This window comes from Centroberyx gerrardi, chromosome 13 (genome assembly GCF_048128805.1).
Source record: "Centroberyx gerrardi isolate f3 chromosome 13, fCenGer3.hap1.cur.20231027, whole genome shotgun sequence".
Taxonomy (NCBI): domain Eukaryota; kingdom Metazoa; phylum Chordata; class Actinopteri; order Beryciformes; family Berycidae; genus Centroberyx; species Centroberyx gerrardi.
In genome coordinates this window covers 5,417,136-5,437,964 of record NC_136009.1, presented here as the reverse complement: position 1 = coordinate 5,437,964, position 20,829 = coordinate 5,417,136, and the positions used below count along the sequence as shown (strand labels likewise).

The following is a 20,829-nucleotide window of genomic DNA, read 5'->3' as shown; positions in this document are numbered from 1 at the left end:
AGTGGGTACATTTTTAAACCATCAACTCATAGACTGATAGATTTAAAAATATGTGTAGTATAGGCCTACCATTAAAAGTATAAAGACCTATGGTGAAGTAGTGTTTTAGCGGAATATGCCTTTAAAAGTAGAAGTAGTAGGCCTAGCAGAAGTAGTGTTTTAGCAGAATATGCCTTTAAATGTTTGCAAAGCAGTAGCAGGAGCAGTGTTATAGTGGAATAAACGTTTGAAAGTACCTGTTGTAGTAGAAACAGTGTTAGAAGTGAAAGTCTATAAAGTGCATTATCAGCATGTATTTCATCGCTCCTGCTTTTATTGAAATGAAAAGTAACTGGATGGAAAGATGATCAGATAACATCTCAACATATGTCTGGTAAATAGAGGTATTGACCTGAACAAACATGAGTAAACAGCTGAAATAACGTCAGGATCAAAGTCCAAACTGTCTGATAACAATCTGAAGTCTGATTTCTCTGGAAGTTTCTTCACTTCTTTTCTTCCTGAACTACAGCCTAGTTTTAAACTATAGTTTTATTTATCAGGTGGTTAAATTTAACCATGTCATCTACTGCAAACTAAAGAGCAGCCTTCCTCCCCTGATTAAAACAGGATTAAAAACGTTACAAATGTATATTAACGTTAACACCCAATCACCGGTGTGTTCACAAACTGTCGCAAAGTGTTTTAATGCAAAGTGTTTTACAGTGACTTTCACCCTCCTATCACAAACAGAGGCTTATTCTGTATTGAGTGTCTTATTACAGTTAAATCAATCAACAGTAAGCATTAACGTGTTAAGGAATAATACACTATCAACTATAATGTAAAGTGTTTGCTACACTACCTTTCATGCTGGAAATAACCTGCTGCTATTGCAGGTAGGTAGCCCACTCTTCACACTGCGGTCAAGTGAGCCGTCTCTTGAAACACCACGGTCCGGTCCAGCCAGCCGCACTTTCGATTCTGTTGCGAGTCCAGTGGCGTCTTTACGGTACCCACCCAGCCTGGAGTCAAAATAACTTTATTGACAAAGCGTTTAAGGCAAATTGAAAACCTCAATCTGATGCCATGACCATATGAAAAAAATAAAAATATAATTAAAAAAACAACTTTTCCACTAAGTCTTCAACAATAATAATCCTCAAACATTTTCACTGTAGCATTTTAGAAAATAATTAATATAGTCCCTACATGGCTGTAAATTACTTTTTTCTGAAATTTGACCTTTCATAAAAAAAACTAAAAAAAAATCAAATAATTAGTTCACAAATCCAGTGGATTTGTTTATTTTATCCAATGCATTTATTTACATGTATTTCTATGCCCAGATGAAATATGAACACATTTTACTTATTGCCATATTCAACTGAGTCTTCTTCAATAAGTCTCACACTGTATGCATCATCAATATGAAGTCATTTCACTGCAGCATTTTGGAGAAATGTATTAATAAAGCTCTTTTGGGAGCAACAGAATACAAAGTGCGGCTGGCTGGACAGTGGCGTTTCAAGAGACGGCTCGCCGGTAACACCTGAAAGTGAAAGTGAATTTTACACTGGAGAGAGAGAGAGAGAGAGAGAGAGAGAGAGAGAGAGAGAGAGAGAGAGAGAGAGAGAGAGATGTTAGGATTTTTTTAAACAATTAGGCTACTTCAAAAACGGCTAAATATGCTGCAGTATGTTATTTACGCGGTTTACACAGGTGTCAATTTATTTTTCTTCCAAAAGCTTGCGGAGAGGAAGGACCGGCCGGGTTCAGTGGCTTCAATAAATAGAATGGCAGTGAAGTCAGAGAAACTTACTTTATTAACCTAAACATTATTTTGGCAAAATACCATCCGCAAATGCAAATCTAATAATTCCAAACCCTCATTTGTTGCTTTGGAAATGAAGCCAAGCAATACATAAAAACAATTATTGTTGTGTAAATCATTCAATGTATTTTTGTTAATGCGAATTTGTAATTTGTCCCCTGGCTCTGTCTTTCATACCTTTGTAGTTGACTAAAAACATTAAAAAAAAATAAAAAAAACATTTTCTTTTTAAATGACTGGGGTTCAGACTTTCTGCTGCCAGCAAGCAGCTGCCACTGTCTCCTTGGACAGCCCCCAAAAACAAATGTGATTCAGGCGTAGAAAAGTGTTTTGAATATCCAAACTGATATATAGCTACAATCAGATACCACTAACTCCATAACTCCAGACCTCCATAACTCCAGACTTCCTAATCAGAAGGCGATTCCAGTAAGTGGAGAGGGGAGGAGCAACACTCATCAGGCGATCACATGAGAACAGTAAAACTGAAAGTGTGAGGCTAGTTAGTTCAGATTCCATTTTGAGACGGCAAAGCAGAGCAGGAGGAGGAAAACAGGCAGGCCGAGGTAGGGTGAGTGTTATTACAATGTTATTATTATTTTACTGTAAAAGTCTCTGAGTCAGTGTCACCCTGTGGACTAGAGGGAATACGTGTAGAGTGACAGTTTATCACTGATTCATCTGTGGATACAAAGTCCTGATTGGCGAGTGTGTGTGTGTGTGTGTGTGTGTGTGTGTGTGTGTGTGTGTGTGTGTATGTGTGTGTGTGTGCAGTGGCGCCGGCAGCCGTAGTCCTGTACGCACCATGCTTAAATTTTACGCACTTTTTTTTTTAACATTCTATCTTGAAAATAAAATTGTGACAACAGCAGATCCTGTCTTTGGATTCTTTTTTTTATTGAATAATGTGCTTGAGAACGCAGAATGAACTTCAAATAGGTAGGAATACTATTTCATTTTATTTTCTCATCTGGCTTTTCGGATTGTTTATTGTAGCAGCTTGGTTTGGTCTTGCTGTTGCATATTGTTGTTACTATCTTTAGGCCTAACTGTTCTTATGATGATGCTGCTAAATGAGGGAATCCGTTGCTTTTGCGCTTAATGCCGACTTTTATTGCACGTTTCTCTGGGCTATTTGAGCCTGGTAAGACCATCCTGATCACGTGACCTCACATTCTGTTTCGCTCCACGGATCAGTCTGGACTTCTAGCCGCCCACATCGATTTCAGTGGGCGGGAGTACTTGCCTTGACAGACAAACTCCTTCAGCCAATCAGCGAATCCAAATTCAAATCCAGTCGGAAGAACGGCGAAAACGTCATTTCCGCCGAGAAACTCCGCTAGTGCATACTCTTGTTCTTGTTTAATTGTTGTTATTGAGTCTATTTCTGCAATAACTGCACTTATGGCTGTGTTTACTCTACTAACGTTAACGTTAACGCTCGTTGCTTCGGGAGACGCCATTACTGTTTTGCCAGCGCCGGCCTGTATTTCACGTCATCAACTACGACGCAGTCCTTGATTGGCCCGGTTACGTCATCAACTATGACGCAGTCCCTGATTGGCCCGGTTACGTCATCAACTACGACGCAGTCCCTGATTGGCCCGGTTACATTGTAATTTCAAGAAATCGATGTGGGCGGCTGGAAGTTAGGGGTGGGCGATACCGCAAAATTTGGTTTCGATCCGATACCAAGTAATACAGGGCCAGAATCGCCGATATCGATACCGATACCGATTATAGCTTATGTACTTTCATGTAGGGGAGAGCAGTGTGTCATGATTTATGAGGTGAATGCATCATCAATAGGCTAAATCTGAATACATTTTCATGACCACTAAATTATTTGCCAAAGGTTAGCAATCATTGTAAGGTGAGTGGTAGAATTTCTACCTGCCACCTGTGAGACCCGGGTTTGATTCCCAAATGAAGCATGTATGTAGCAAGCAAAGCAAAAAAAAATTGGCTTCATTCATTTATGTAGCACTTTGTAAAAAAGTGCTACATAAATCAATGAAGCCAGTTTTTTTTGCTTTCCACTGTTAATTACTTAATCACATGCATGTTAAAACACAGGACAGTTTTTAAAGGCAAATAACAAAAATATTTTTTTTATTATTGTAAATTGAATGTGCAAACATGAAAAAAATAAATTTGAATAAACAAAGTGCACACAATTATTTGTGGAGAACAATGAATGTTTTAAAACTTTCACAACTTTTATAAATAAGCAAAGTGCAAATAACTAAACAAAAGCACAAACTACCCTCAACCATTCTTCCTTCCTTCAGTTAGAGCAATGGTTCTCAGGGTGCGTATGTTTGTTGTTTGAGTGCACACGACACGACAACAGCAGTGGAGAAGCAGAGAGTGCATGCATGCACTAAGATGTGTTCACGACAACGGAACGTTGTTTGCACAGACAGTTCTGCTCTTTGATGAAATGGGTACAATGTAGAAGAGAGAAACTGAAACTGGTATCGATCCTATTGACGCTAGAATCGATCTTCAAAAATGAGACGTAGTATCTGTAGTATCGATATTTTGGGATCGATCCGCCCACCCCTACTGGAAGTCCAGACTGATCCGTGGAGCGGAACAGAATGTGAGGTCACGTGATCATGGTCTTACCAGGCTAGGCTATTTGTAGCCTATTATTTAGATGGCTGTTGTTGTTTTTCAGGCCTGTTGGCTGGTCTTTGAAATGCGTGCGGTAGGCTACTCAGAGTTTTATGGTGGTGTTGTATCGGTAACGTTAGTGCAAAAAAACATGAATCAATCTCTCTCTCTCGCTCGCTCACTCGCTCACTGAGTAGACTGCGTATGTGCGCACATGGGAACCTAGACGTTAAAGGTAGCCTACAACCGGGTGGGCAGTTCTTGTGCGTACTATGAAATAGAATCCTGCCAGCGCCACTGTGTGTGTGTGTCTATGACTGCAGTGGTATTTCTTGTTTTCCCTGTCTCCAGCAGGGGTTAAAGTGGGCCGGAACCAGAAACGGCGTTCCGGCACCTTTGTTAGTAAATAAATCTGATTGGCAGTTTCATACATAATAATGTCAAGTGAGTTCACAGGGCTGCCAACTCTCACGCATTGACCGTGAAACTCACGCAATTGACATTTTTCACACGCTCTCACGCCACAAGTCCATTTTCTCATGCAGTGAAAAACAAATTCATAACTGATAACATTGCGGCGCGAAAAGAGACACTGACAGCGCACGAGACAGACGAGACAGAGCAGCACCGTGCAGCAGAGTTATTCAGACCATCTGAATAGCGAGAAATATACACAAATCTATTATATTGTAATTTATTCCCATGCATGGTGCTCAGAGTAATGTCAGTCCGCGGCTCTTCTGCGTCTCTCCCTCTCCTCTCGCGCCGTGCGCACGTAGGCAGGAGTGAGAGTGAGTTACTATGGTTACAGGGACGCTCTGTGTCTCTGTCGCTCTGAAACTTTCTCGCGATTCCCAATAATAGGTTTTTAGGTTAGTATGCCTATGCAAAATCATGAATGTAAGCACCTCAATGCTGAAATCTAGTAATATAACATAATTTTACATTTTTGGTTAACATTATACAGGGTTGCTGTTTCTTGACTTAATCCAAGAGGTGGTGTAGAAATGCAGGAAATTTGTTTTAAATTTCCCCTCCCCCCTCCCCCCCCCCCCCCCCCCCCACCTGCCAAATCCCACTTTAACCCCTGGTCTCCAGTGTTACTGGTTTACCTCTCAGACTGACTTACTGTAAGTCCAGAAGATGAGTGTTTGTGTGGAGGAAGAGGGGGGCAGAGCAGAGTCTCCCGTACCCAGCTGTCTGTCTATGAAGAGTGACCAGTCCAAAGAGTTTCCTCTATACTTCAGTAATGAAACTGGACCCTCAGACACAAAGTAAGACGACTGGTTATACTGTAATGAGTAAATGTTATTGATAACCTACATTATTGTACTGAAAACCCATCTGCCCATAAAACTCACTTTAAACTTCATTTTAAGTGTAATTAAACATCTATGACCTAAAATCTGATGTTTTTTTTTTTCCAGATTTCACCAGGAGAGGTCAGAGGATCCCAGTGGTCAGTCTATCCAGGACCATCAAGCAGACCTGGACTCCATATTTAATGTGTGTAAATGTACAACAACGCAGCAAAATGCAAAACAAACATTCAGTCTCCATGCTACACTCTTTGGACCGGTGGGCTTTCAGTCTATGCAAGATGGCTCTGATGTTGCGTTCCACAATTTTAGTAAGAAAGTTAAATTCATATGTTGTTCTTCTCCAGATGCTTGAGGAGAACATCGTCACTTTTGTGAAGAACGAGCTGAAAAGGTTCCAGAGGGTTCTGAGCCCAGGTTACCCAGAATGCTTAGAGAGGCAGAGGGAGGATGAGGAGGTGGTGGACGGTGAGGAGGAAGAGCAGAGGAGGAGCAGCAGAGAGGCTTTTCTGCAGATCACACTGCACTTCCTGAGGAGAATGAAACAGGAGGAGCTGGCTGACTTTCTGCAGAGCAGTAAGAGGCTTTTAACAGGTTTAACATGATGGAAAGGGGAAATGGTGGAAAATAGATGTATTTCCTATAGGGCCATTGTAGAATTTTTTTTTTACTGCAGTGGGGGGGAGGGGGTAATATTGTGAGAAAAAACTCAGAATCTATGAGATTAAACTCAGAAATTTGTGAGAAAATAACTTAGTCAGGATAGTGAAATTAATGAAGTTGGTATCTTATGATTCATAAACTACCAACTTCATTAATTTAGTAGGTAATCTAGTTAGGTAAACTTACCTGATAGCATGTTTGAGTGAATGTTATTGATAACATTCACTCACTACTGTGTGAGTGAATGTTACCACTGTGTGGCGTTCATGTTCGGCGGTGTCTGTGGTGTGGAGATGACTGTGTTACACTTGGTTGATCCTGGCTCCTTGCCAAGTTTTTTTCTCGCAAATTTCTGACTTTAATCTCAGAAATTCTGAGATTACATTTTTGAGTTTTTTTCTGACAAATGTCTGAGTTTAATCTCAGAAATTCTTAGTTTTTTCCCTCGCAAATTTCAGAGTTCTTTCTCACACATTTCTGAGTTTAATCAGAAAAAAAAAATCTACAATGGCCCTAATACTCTTCCGTAATTTCCTAACTCTGCTGTAAATCTAAACATTGGCAAACAAGATCTATTCAATTCAACATTGAATGTTCACATTCCTCATGTTTACCGAAACATCCACTCATTGACATTATTTGTTGTTTGTTCATTCAGAAACTCTTTATACCACCTGCCAACGTAAACTCAAATCCAATCTGATTGAGATGTTTCAGTGTGTGTTGGAGGGGATTGCTAAAGCAGGAAACCCAACACTTCTGAATCAGATCTACACAGAGCTCCACATCACAGAGGGAGGGAGTGGAGAGGTCAATGATGAACATGAGGTCAGACAGATTGAAGCAGCATCCAGGAAACCAGTGAGACCAGAAACAACAATCAAATGTGAAGACATCTTTAAACCCTTACCTGGAAGAGTTAAACCAACCAGAACACTGATGACAAAGGGAGTGGCTGGCATTGGGAAAACAGTCTTAACACAGAAGTTCACTCTGGACTGGGCTGAAGACAAAGCCAACCAGGATATACAGTTCATATTTCCATTCACTTTCCGAGAACTGAATCTGCTAAAAGGGGAAAAGTACAGCTTGGTGGAACTTCTTCATCACTTCTTTACTGAGACCAAAGAAGCAGGAATCTGCAGGTTTGACAAGTTCCAGGTTGTGTTCATCTTTGACGGTCTGGATGAGTGTCGACTTCCTCTAGACTTCCAGAACAACAAGATCCTGACTGATGTTACAGAGTCAACCTCAGTGGACGCCCTGCTGACAAACCTCATCGAGGGGAAACTGCTTCCCTCTGCTCGCCTCTGGATAACCACACGACCTGCAGCAGCCAATCAGATCCCTCCTGAGTGCGTTGACATGGTGACAGAGGTGAGAGGCTTCACTGACCCACAGAAGGAGGAGTACTTCAGGAAGAGATTCACAAATGAGGAGCAGGCCAGCAGAATCATCTCCCACATCAAGACTTCACAAAGCCTCCACATCATGTGCCACATCCCGGTCTTCTGCTGGATCACTGCTTCAGTTCTGGAGCATGTGTTGAAAACCAGTGAGAGAGGAGACCTGCCCAAGACCCTGACTGAGATGTACATCCACTTCCTGGTGGTTCAGTCCAAACAGGGGAATGTCAAGTATCATGGGAGAGCTGAGACAGATCCACACTGGAATACAGAGAGCAGGAAGATGATTCTCTCTCTGGGAAAACTGGCTTTTGACCAGCTGGAGAAAGGCAACCTGATCTTCTATGAAGCCGACCTGACAGAGTGTGGCATTGATATCAGAGCAGCCTCAGTGTACTCAGGAGTGTTCACACAGATCTTTAAACAGGAGCGTGGGCTGTACCAGGACAAGGTTTTCTGCTTTGTCCATCTGAGCATTCAGGAGTTTCTGGCTGCTGTTTATGTCATCGTCTCATTCATCAACACTGGTGTCAATCTGCTGTCAGAACTACAATCAGCCTCCACAACATCTAATTTAAGAGACAAATCTAAACTAAATCACCTCTACCAGAGTGCTGTGGACAAGGCCTTACAGAGTCCAAATGGACACCTGGACTTGTTCCTCCGCTTCCTCCTGGGCCTTTCACTGAAAACCAATCAGACTCTCCTACGAGGCCTGCTGACACAGACAGGAAGTAGCTCACAGACCAATCAGGAAACAGTCCAGTACATCAAGGAGAAGATCAGGGAGAATCCGTCTCCAGAGAGAAGCATCAATCTGTTCCACTGTCTGAATGAGATGAATGACCATTCTCTAGTGGAGGAGATCCAACAGTACCTGAGATCAGGAAGTCTCTCCGCAGAAGAACTCTCCCCTGCTCAGTGGTCGGCTCTGGTCTTCATCTTACTGTCATCAGAAAAAAAGCTGGACGTGTTTGACCTGAAGAAATACTCTGCTTCAGAGGAGGCTCTTCTGAGGCTGCTGCCAGTGGTCAAAGCCTCCAATAAATCTTTGTAAGTGCATAGATAACTGGATAGATTGAATATATGATGTGAGCTTTCATTCAGGAGAGAAAAAAGATATATTTTCAAAGTTACTGTTTGTCTTCATCCCTAATTCTTCTTCAGGCTGAGTGGCTGTAGTCTGTCAGAGAGAAGCTGTGAAGCTCTGGCCTCAGTTCTCAGCTCCCAGTCCTCTAGTCTGAGAGAGCTGGACCTGAGTAACAACGACCTGCAAGATTCAGGAGTGAAGCTGCTCTCTGCTGGACTGGGGAGTCCTCACTGTAGACTGGAAACTCTCAGGTCAGGATTACTGATACTGTTCAACAGACAGCCATTTCAATTCTGCTTTACATGCACATTAATGTCAGCGAAAATACCTGAGCTCTGCAGGATTTTCCTGCTGAGGTGATCTTTGAAACCAGCCGAGAACATTTAGCTCTACTTTCTAGCCTCTGTGAGAATGTTTCATTATTTCCTCACCTTACTGCCGCTGTTGTTGAAACCATAAGTAAAGAACTTGAAAGATTCTGTCACAAATTGAGTCGAGAACTGAATGAAAGCATAAAGCCATTATCATAACTAATTTCAGAGCAGTGTACTAATGAGAAAATCCAACATGTAACTCTTTTTGGGTACAACTGTTGGAGAGTGTGTTTGCTGTGTGTGTGTGTTTGTGTGTGCGTGTGTGCGTGTGTGTGCGTGTGCGTGTGTGTGTGTGTGTGTGTGTGTGTGTGCAGGCTGTCAGGCTGTCTGCTCACAGAGGAAGGCTGTGCTTCTCTGGTCTCGGCTCTGAGCTCCAACCCCTCCCATCTGAGAGAGCTGGACCTGAGCTACAATCATCCAGGAGCCTCAGGAGTGAAGCTGCTCTCTGCTGGACTGGAGGATCCACACTGGAGACTGGACTCTCTCAGGTATGGACAGGCAGCGTCTGCTAGAAGGCTGAGAGCTCACACACATTTCTCTGTCAGACTGAGAAGCTGAGGGCTATTGTTTAATGTTGGATATGAGTGGAAAACCTTCATAGGGAAGGTTATTAGATGTCCATGTTTCCATCATCAAAGAGAATCTGCTGATCTGACTTTGTTTATCCTCTCAGTGTGGACCATGGTGGAGTGCAGATGTTGAAACCAGGTCTGAGGAAATGTAAGTGTGTATTTAGGTTAATTCATGAAAACCAAGCAGCACACATTCAGCTATTTAGATAGAAATCCCATCTACACCACAGCATGTGGCATTCATTCATACTGTGAATTAGGATGATGGCTGACATCATGTGCTATCATGAAACTGCTAGGAAATTAATTGTTAAACTGTCTATAAATCAACAAATAACCAGAACAGGTGTATTGGATGAGAAACTGCTGCTGTATTGTGTCTTGTTCTCTCCATCAGATGCCTGTGAACTCACACTGGACCCAAACACAGCACACACAAAGCTTGTCCCGTCTGAAGACAACAGAAAGGTGACAGTGGTGGACAAGAAGCAGCCATATCCTGATCACCCAGAGAGATTTGACTACTGGAAACAAGTGCTGTGTAGAAATGGTCTGACTGGTCGCTGTTACTGGGAGGTCGAGAGGGAAGGAGAGGTTTATATAGGAGTGACTTACAGAGGAATCAGAAGGAGAGGAGGGGAACCTGACTGCATGCTCGGGGGGAATGACAAATCCTGGAGTCTGGACTGCCTTGGTAACAGTTACTCTGCCTATCACAAAAACAGAAGAAGAGTCATACTAGACCATCTCTCCTCTGACTCTGAGAGAGTAGCAGTGTATCTGGACTGGCCTGCTGGCTCTCTGTCCTTCTACAGAGTCTCCTCTGACACACTGATCCACCTCCACACCTTCCACTCCACATTCACTGAACCACTCTACCCTGCGTTTGGGTTTATGTTTGGGTTTGGTTCGTCAGTGTCTCTGTGTCAGATAGAGGAGGGAGAGAGAAACACTCCTACCGCTGAAATGATAGTTCATTCTGTACAGTAGTGGTGGCCAACCTGCGGCCCGTAGACCCCCATGATGCGGCCCGCCAACAGATGACAAGAAGATTAAAATGTATTCAAAATGAAAAATGAAAATAAAACATGATTTTAATTAAGCCTTTATTTATGACTTGCTTGTATCATATTGGTCAAATTAGGAAATATTTAGCTTTTGTACCATTTTGGGATATAAAAGGGGGATAAAAAGATATGTGGAGCAGGAGGCTGAGATACTTAACCAGCTCTCTTGTGTGACGTGCCTGGGCTGCCATGTGGCTGCATCGTGCAGCCTGATCCAGCTCACCTGAAGTGTTGGACCCAACTGAAACAAGACGCTTGAAGTGACATTTTGTGATGTCAATTCTGCTACTGAAGTAGAGCCATGTTTTACTAGCCAGCTGTCCATTAGAGGACTTGAGTGGTGTGATTTTCTCCCAGACAGCCACACTGACTTGACTGTAAAGAGAACATGGTGAGATGAGGATAGCAGCCATGTAATGAGGCAGCAGCTTCACCTAGTCTACTATCACACCTAGATGAATGTCTTCCTTAACACCAAGACTTAGGATGTTTGACTGCTGAGCGGATCCATCACATTATTGATATCTGGACTCATGTTGATATGCATCACTTATTTTGGTCAATGATAAATGTAATTGCATAATGAACCTTGTTGTAATTGCAGTTTTTGACATGTAGACACTGTGTCAGCCTATGCTGCCCCCTTCTTCTGTGTAATGGAAGTGTCCTAGATTATGATAGAAAAACTTCAGCTTTTAGCTCAATAAAACAGCTCATGCTTTCAAACAATATATATTATATATAAATAACTGTATACACATTTTAAAAAATGTCATTATTATTACAGACTAATAAATTCAATTTCCATAAATTTAAAGAAAAAAGGAGCCAGTAATTGTGTGTGAACTACACATTGCAATTACAGTAAGTGAAAATAAAGCTAATTCGTAATGACAAGTAATACAACATACTGTCCATGTCATTTATTAAGAAAGACAATGTATCCCTATTCATATAAAAAGGTTCCCATACTTGCTTGGGCATCATATTCAGTGACTTTTCAATGACTTTCAAGGTCTTACTTGGTGAAATTCAAGGACTCAAAATTGCCACAACTTGACATTGGTCAAAATTAGACATCATAGACACTCCTCATCTTGTCAAGTCCAGAAATGCTGGTGAAATCCTTCATTTTAAAACGGCTGCTAAATCAACACAAATATCCATAACAGGGTTTTCCTCAGGGTTTGACATTTCAATGACAAATATTTCTCAGCATCTCCATGTTAGAATCTTTTAATCTAAAGAGATACTGACTAAAACGAACACATGGGAACAGGGTCTGGAAACAATGGCTCTGTATCGAGCAGGCTGCTGATTGGCTGCCTGTTACACTGCTCTACATAAAGTGCTTCTGCAAACTTTGACATATTTTTATGAAAAATGCATATGAATCATTTTGGCTGGAAAAAACATATTCTTGGCAGGCTAATTCTTAGTCTACCAAACACTTTGCAGGTGAACCAAACAATTATTTTATGACGACTATTTCTCAGTATCTCCATGTTATTATGTGGGTCTGTGTTTGGTTAAAACAATTACCTGGGATACAAACACTAAGAATACTGTCAACTATCCAGAAATAAAGGCAAAAATGCCCCAAACAAATAGTCTTTAAAAAAAAAAAGTTACCTAGAAGGATTTCATTGGCTGGCTTGAAAATAAATACTTGATTTACTGCACATTATGAGCAAATTTCCATTGCTTTTCCAACACCTCACAGACAAATATCCATTTTCTAAACATTTTTCATATTCCATGACTTCTCTGGGAAGATGGGAACCATGTAAAATGCAGATAACAGAAGCTAGTCCTCGGTGTTCAAACTGGCCTGTCCTACTTGATGTCCAGAGGGGTATTCCAGAAAGCAGGACTGGCAAGTTATCCAGATCTGTTAACTCAGAATACACAGAAATCTGGGATTTTCTGTTCCAAAAACTGAGATCAGAGTAAGTCTAGATCAGTTACTATTGCAACTGTGTTCTCAAACTAACCTGCTCTGTGGCTGGTTTACTTGAGGCTTACTTGAGTTAAACCTGACTGAGCCTGCAGCATTTAAGCATCACACAAGTCAGTTCGTTCAACTTTTCTGGAAAATGGCTTTAAACTTGTCATGGGAGAGCCCATTGACATGGAAGCTCAAATTATTTGCAGGGCTTTATGTCGAGAGAGGGTGACCATGATATATTTATATATTTTTGTACCCACCTGTAGCATATCATCGCAAGCGTTACCGTTTTTCAAGACTCAATTTATCTGAATAGCCTTCTTCAGCCTCACTTCAGCCTAGTTTACAGAGGTCTGTTAAATGTTGAATGACTAAAACAAGCATTAAACTTTATAGTTAACTCACGCATTAACTCTCTACAATTTTTCTCACAAGTGTTGCTGATGTGTATTTATTAAACAGGAAACAGGACGGACAAACCCGTCTTTATTACTGTCAACTATTTCTCACAATGCATGCACACACACGTGCACGGCGGCTTGTACACACACACATGCGTCTTTCCAATGGCGCCGTGAAATATGTCCTCCTATGACGCATTTATCCCATCCTGCCTCGTCCTCCTCCACGGGCAGGCCAGGAGCGGTGGGCAGCTTGCAGCGCAGTGCTCGGGGACCAACTTCTTTTTTTGACCATCGCTGGTCAGGCGACGATCTTCTTGCCTGTTTTTAGTGGAGGGTTCTTATCAGTGTCATATGGAGGAAACCCCAGGTGAGCACGAGGAGAACATGCAAACTCCACAAAGGCCCTTTTTACGAGATAACCGAGGGCACTAGTCACCAGGTGGGTTGAAATTCATCCATGAATGACTCTGAATCCATGAAAACACAACCACACCAGCTGCGCTTTCAGCTGACGCTACTTTCTCCCACACACCTTGTTCTGCTGGGCGTGGAGGTGGTACGGGTGCCCTCATTTCCAAAGGCTGGAAATTTACTGAGCTTTCTACTCTAAGCAATAACTCCTCCTTTGAATACCATGCAATCATGGTTACCGCTCCTGCTAAGCTATTTGTGGTTGTCATATATCGCCCACCAAGGGCTACTGGGGAACTTTGTAGTTGAACTGGACATGCTATTCTCAGCCATTCCTGAAGATGGCACCCCACTGATTGTCATGGGGGACATGAATATCCATCTTGACAAACCCCAAGCGGCTGACTTCCTTTCACTTCTGTCCTCATTTGACCTCAAACAGGTCTCCACCCTCGATCTGATTGTGACTCGGAACTGCTCCACGGCAAATCTGACTGTCACCCCCTTACATCTGTCAGACCACTTCTTTATTCAATTCACGGTTTCCTTACCGGAACATCCTCACGTTCCGCCGCAAATGGTCTCCTTCCGACGAAACCTCCGTTCCCTCACACCGGCTCAGCTCTCCAATGAGGTCTCGGCTACCATGCCTCCTCATAATGAATTCTCTTCACTCCACGTCAATGAGGCTACAGACACACTCTGCTCCTCGCTAGCCGCCTCTCTAAACAATCTCTGCCCACTCTCATCCAAACCTGCTCGTAACACCCCCCTAGTCCATGGCTCACCGGTGTCATCAGAGAGCAACGGGCGGGGCTCAGAGCAGCTGAGAGGAAATGGCGCAAATCCAGAGATCCCACTGACCTCAGTGACTATCAGTCTCTCCTATCAGCATTCTCGTCCCATTTAAAAAGTGCCAAGACCACTTATTATCAGGAGAAAATCAGCAGTGATGACCAACTAACCTTTAAGGAGCATGTGGCGTCTGTTGCTCAGTCATGTCGATTTGCCCTATACAACATCAGGAAGATCAGACCCTACCTGTCTGAACATGCAACACAACTCCTAGTACAGGCGCTTGTAATATCACGCCTTGACTACTGCAACTCCTTACTGGCAGGGCTCCCGGCATGTACGCTCAAACCTCTGCAGATGATCCAGAATGCGGCGGCGCGTCTGGTCTTCAACCAGCCCAAAAGAGCACATGTCACTCCGCTGTTCATATCCCTCCACTGGCTTCCAGTTGCTGCCCACATTAAGTTCAAGTCCTTGATACTCGCCTACAAAGCAGCAACCAAAACGGCTCCCACCTACCTGAACTCCCTCCTTCAGGTCTACGCTCCCTCCCGCCCACTACGCTCTGCCAAGGAGCGGCGCCTTCTGCTGCCGCCACAACAAGGCCCTAAGTCTCTATCCAGATTCTTCTCTTCTGTGGTTCCTCGGTGGTGGAACGAGTTACCAAACTCCATTCGATCCGCAGAGTCCCTCTCAATCTTTAAGAAAAAGCTAAAGACCCAGCTCTTTAGCGAACACCTTCTCACCTGATGGACTGTGTAATCTAAAAAAAATAAAATAAATTCCATATCTGCCTCTATGCACTCTATGCATTGCCTCGTAGCACTGCCTTGTAGCACCTATGTCCTGTCGGACCAGAACTTAGCTTTATGGCACTTACTCTCGTTGTTCTCTCCTGACTACATCCTTGCTTGTGCTTGCATGTATGTCGCTTTGGATAAAAGCCTCTGCCAAATGGGAAATTGTAAATTGTAAATTCTATCGGAGGTATAATACCTGTTCTATTTCGCATAGGCTTCGCCTTCTAACAACTTCGTTATTGGTTTACCCATGGCGCGCTAGCGCGCCTGCTGAACTTTTTCATCTATGCTCTCATCCAATCAGGATGAGGGCCGGTGGGCGCGCCCTCCTATACAACACGCCCACTGCTGTCCTCCCATTTTTATTCAGCTTGACTGAATTCAACTACGCTAACTACAACTACAACTACAACTTCGAAATGAATGACGCTCCAGCTCCAGCTCGTCGCTGCCCTTCCTGTCCTGGCTACCTCGCCACGACACCCACACTTGGTGCTTTGAGTGTCTGGGCGAGCAGCACGCACGCCGGGGTCTGGAAGAATCTACCCCCTGCCAAAGCTGCACCAGCCTACTTCAGAAGGAGAAGCAGGACCGTTTGGCCCATTTCCTGGAGGAGGAGGATGGCGAGCTGGGAGAGGAGATTCCTCTCCAGCAGGCCCTTAAAACTCTAGGTGCGGCGGACTCTGAGGAGGACTCGGATGAGTCCTCTCGGTCCCCCGCCACTTCACGGCCGCCGTCTCCCCGCAGCTCCGCCCCCCGGATGGGGGAAGGAGATGGTGGTGACGCGGCATTGGAGATGGAATCCGTCTCCATGGCGTCAGTTTTCACTGCCCCCCCCCCCCCCCCCCCCGCTGGCTCGCCTAATCAGGGAAGACTTCCCCGGTGTTATGAAGGCAGCAGCCCGGCGTAAAGGCATTCCCCTCCCTGCCGCACTGCCGCAGGTGGAGCCGGACGAGATGCTGAGGGACCCTTACCGGCCAACATCGTCAGTGAGGGGCGACATTATTTGTCCCCAGAGCCAACTTCTGTCAAAGCTCCTGTCACCACCTATCTGCCATTTACTATGGTAGATGGGAGGACGGAGGCACAGCACGGTAGGGTCCCATGGCTCGAGCCCAGCCTGGCCGCTCTCCTCCTCCCGCATGGGAATTGGATGTCCGATAAGAAGCCTTTTCTGCCTGCCAAAAAGGACCAGCATTCTTCCTTGCTGGCGGACCGAAACTATGCCTGCGCCGCCCAGTCAGCTGCAGCAGCAAACAACATTGCTCTACTGAGCAGCTCTCTCTCGGCCATGGTGGTGGGAAAATCTGCCCTCTCCCCTGCCGAAGTGGGGGAGGTGGCAAAAGCCTCAGGAGCCATTCTCCACCTCACCCAAGCACTGGCCGTGGCCGCCGGGAGAGCGATGACCTGGGCCACGCTGCAGCATCGCCATCTGTGGCTGAGTCTCACAGCTCTGAAGGAGACAGAGAAGAAGGCTTTTCTTGATGGCAGGATCAGCCGTGAAAGCCTTTTTGGTCTGCACCTGCAGGAGGTGACTGAGCTGTTCCGGCAGGTGAACGATGACAGCACCCACCTCCGCCGCCACGTCCCCCTGGTCCGAGCCCACCAGTCGCATCGACCCCCGCGCGGCTCGACGGCATTCAGTCAAAATCAGCAGGTGCCCCCGGAGGAGGTAGAAAAGGGATTCTACTCCTGCTACTTTCTTGTGCCAAAGAAAACAGGAGGGGTGAGACCTATTCTGGATCTCTCAACAGCCGTATTGTGGAGAGACCTTTCCATATGCTCACTACCAAGCACTTACTGGACTGTGTGCAGCCAGGAGATTGGTTCGCAACAATAGATCTGAAAGACTCCTATTTCCACGTGCCTATTCTCCCAAAACACAGGAAATTCCTGCCCTTTGCCTTCCAGGGGACGGCATACAAATACCAGAGAATCACTTTCGGTTACTCTCTCGCCCCCCACACGTTTTCCAAATGCGTCGAGACGGCTCTGGAGCCGCTCTGCCGGCGAGGTCTGAGAATACAAGAGAAGGCAAGACGCAATCCGCGCAGCCCTCAGCGCTGCCAGGCTCTCCAGTCAGTAACAGTGTTGTCAGTCATGCATCTGTTGGGACTGATGTCAGCAGCTCACGTGGTTGTGCCTCTCGGTCTCCTTCACATGCGGCTGATACAGAGATGGTTCGCCCGCCTATGTGTCGACCCCCATCGCCACAAAAGGCAATTAGTGACAATTCCCCTGTCAGTGAAACCCAACTTGGATTGCTGGGAATCCCTGCACGTGATGCGTCATGGAGTCCCCATGGGCAGAGTGATGTCACACATCTCGGTGTTCACAGACGCCTCACTCTCCGGTTGGGCGGGGACTTGCCTCTCACACGCCGTAGGCGGATAAGGGGCCACGGTGTGTTGATCAGAACAGACAACCAGACCACGGCATCTTACATAAACCGCCAGGGCGGAGTGAGATCTGCTCATCTCCTCCGCGAGGCAACAGAGCTGTGGCTCTGGGCTCATACCAATCTGCGCTCAATGAGAACGCTTCACATTCCCGGGATATTAAACAAAGGGGCGGATCTCATGTCTCAAGGCGGACCTCGGAGCGGAGAGTGGCGCCTCCATCCCGACATAGTCCAGCAGATCTGGAGCATGTTCGGGAGAGCGGAGGTGGACCTGTTCGCCTCTCGGGAAAACATTGTCCCCTGTGGTTCTCCCTCAGGACACAGGATGAACCGCCATTGGGCGTTGATGCATTTGCTCACCGCCCCTGGCCTCAAACAATGCTGTACGCTTTTCCCCCGGTACCTTTCCCCCTCCAGAGCGCATCAGCGCGTCATGGTTCCCGTCATGTCACAGCTTCTCAGTGCGTCACCGTGGCCAATCCCGTGGCGCATGGGAGCTCTGTCTCAAGCAGACGGAGCCATCGGCCAGCTGCCTATTGGCCTGGCTCCTGAGAGGGACAGGTTAGAGCGGCAAGGGCTGCCGCCTGCCATGATTAACACTATTCATAGTGCCCGAGCGGCTTCAACTACAGCCCTTTACACAGGAAAGTGGCTCTTTCCAGCGCTGGTGTGAGGATAAGGGGATCAATCCTGTCATATGTCCTGTTAATGACATCCTCACTTTTCTCCAAATGCTGTTTGACAGAAACCTTGCACTTTCTTCATTGAAGGTTTATGCCTCAGCCATCTCCTTGTGTCACGAAGGCTTCGGAGACACAACTTAGACTGTCAGTGGTTCACAGGATAGTTAATGATAGGGCCCCCAATTACCTCACCAACTATTTCTCTAGAGTAGGAGAAGCCCACAGCCACAGAACCAGAGCTAGCCTAGTCAATCTGCTTTCAGTAAGGTGCAGAAGAAATATTGGCCAATGTTCATTTGCTTTCCTAGGGCCTCATGAATGGAATAAGCTACCATTGGCCATCAAAGAGACTCCAAACCTAAACAACTTTAAAGCTAAAGTTAAAAGGTGGTTCCTGGAAAAGGTCCTAGAGTAAGGGGACAGGTCAGGAAGGGACCTTGCAATAATGTGTACTATATTTTTAAGATGCTTGTCAACCATTTTTACCATTTTATTGTAAGGATTCTAGATTAAATTTTTTTTTTGAACTGTATGTGTGCTGTATGTCCCTATGTGCACTGTATGTCTAAGAGCAAGGACCACAATGGAAATAAGTCTGTGACTTTTTGTGTATTCCTTGATGATTTTAGAATGCATGTATAATGTACAATGTATTTTAATCAATTGTCAAATAATAAACTAAACTAAACAGGTCGGTGTTCAGTCACCCTCTAGTGCGCCGCTTCTTACAGGGTGTGAGGAGGAAGCGTCCTATAACGCGCATCTTCACGCCACAGTGAGATCTTCCTCTGGTGCTGCAAGCTCTGGGCAATCAGCCGTTTGAGCCTATTGCTCAAATATCTCTGAAATGGCTGTCAATCAAGACAGCCTTGTTGCTGGCATTGCCGTCAACAAAACTGGTGAGTGATTTATGCGCACTCTCCATACATCCGAGCTGTCTGGCTATTAATGGAGATGGGAGCAGCGCAGTGCTGAGACCCAACCCTACATTAATTCCTAAAAATATTAGGAGTTCATTCAGGTCTCGCACTATTACCCTGAGCGCCTTCTTCCCTCTCCCTCACAGGGAGGAGAGAGAGGAGAGTCTCCACAGACTCTGCCCAGTGCGCGCACTGGTGTGCTACGTGGAGCGCACAGCCGCTGTCAGATCAACACAACAGCTGTTTGTGCATTACAGTGACGCATCAGTGGGGAAACCCCTCTCCAAAGCAGCTGTCACACTGGCTGTGTGATGGCATCACGCATGCCTACGTGAATGCAGGACGCACGCTACCCCCGTCAATCAGAGCTCACTCTACACGGAGTGTAGCCATCTCCACAGTGCTTTTCAGGGGAGTTTCAGTGGAGGACATCTGTACAGCGGCGTCTTGGTCCTCACCCTGTCCATTCATCCACTTCTATCTGATGGATGTGTCACAAGGCTCCCTAACCCACTCTGTGCTTAGTGTGGCTGCTGGAGAGTCATAGGGTTTTTATTATGGAGTGATTTCTTTCACAACCCATAATCATAAAGGTTGTCAGAACACACCTGTAACGTGTTTGTTTCTTCCCCTCACACACCTTTCTCTACTCATTCACAGCTTGGCTTGTGTCAGATGAATGATTATCATGACAAGGATGTGACAATACATCCCTCTCCAATAGTAATCAATATATCTCCATCCTCTTATTCACCTCGGTGAGTAAGGGTCAGTATGTTGAGTTGCTTATGTGCTACTGTTGGTATATCAGGGGTCCGCTCTGGATCCAGCAAGGAGCAGACTATATCCGGCTTCACCTCTAAACCAATAGCGAAGCTGTTAGAAGGCGAAGCCTATGCGAAATACAATGATAGTTAAGAATTGGAACTCAAGTTCTATGAGCATAGGCGTAGTCTTCTAACTTCGGCCCTGCTGTCTCCCTGGGTCTCGCTGAAGACTTACATGGGAGCAGAGCAGTGGGCGTGTTGGCATTATATAGGAGGGCGCACCCACCGGCCCTCATTCTGATTGGATGAGAGTGTAGATGAAAAAAGTTCAGCAGGCGCACTAGTGCACCATGGGTAAACCAATAGCGAAGCTGTTAGAAGGCTACACCTATGCTCATAGAACTTGAGTTACAATAGCCTACTTAACTATCGATTCCAACATAAAACCATAAATACTGTGCATCTTTCACAGATGTTTAATGCATGATAAAACATAAGGGCTAATCAAGGACAAGTGAATGGCCGGGATTCATGGCTTCTGAAATTAGGCTCACTCCAGCTAAGTCTCTCTCCCTGTCAAAAACACACACACACACACACACACACACACGCACAAGCTCCTGACTACTGACTCCTAGCCTAACCTAGATTTAGCTAGCCTAAATCAACAATATGAATCAACAAATGAGTATTGTGTTAGTAGACAGACTAGCCAGCTCAAGAAAATTATTTAATTATTTAAATCATTTGTATTAATTGTTATGATTTAGTGCTTCA

The 20,829-nt window shown here is 45.0% G+C and overlaps 1 protein-coding gene across 1 annotated transcript; it reads left to right on the top strand.

Annotated features, from left to right (window-relative positions):
* Positions 1-2,341: 2,341 nt before the first annotated feature.
* Positions 2,342-10,965, top strand: LOC139917189 (NLR family CARD domain-containing protein 3-like). Its single transcript, XM_071906268.2, has 9 exons — positions 2,342-2,379; positions 5,531-5,706; positions 5,860-5,938; positions 6,099-6,327; positions 7,073-8,873; positions 8,988-9,161; positions 9,599-9,772; positions 9,958-10,004; positions 10,254-10,965. Exons 2-9 carry the CDS (start codon positions 5,576-5,578, stop codon positions 10,844-10,846), a joined length of 3,228 nt encoding a protein of 1,075 aa, XP_071762369.2. The 5' UTR covers positions 2,342-2,379; positions 5,531-5,575; the 3' UTR covers positions 10,847-10,965.
* The last annotated feature ends 9,864 nt before the right edge of the window (positions 10,966-20,829 follow it).

Bases quoted from the DNA above. Each gene is read 5' to 3' on its own strand.
- LOC139917189 (XM_071906268.2), top strand. From the start codon at position 5,576: ATGAGTGTTTGTGTGGAGGAAGAGGGGGGCAGAGCAGAGTCTCCCGTA. The intron at 5,707-5,859 runs GTAAGACGACTG...TTTTTTTTCCAG, and splicing joins ACTGGACCCTCAGACACAAA to ATTTCACCAGGAGAGGTCAG. The intron at 6,328-7,072 runs GTAAGAGGCTTT...TTGTTCATTCAG, and splicing joins GGCTGACTTTCTGCAGAGCA to AAACTCTTTATACCACCTGC.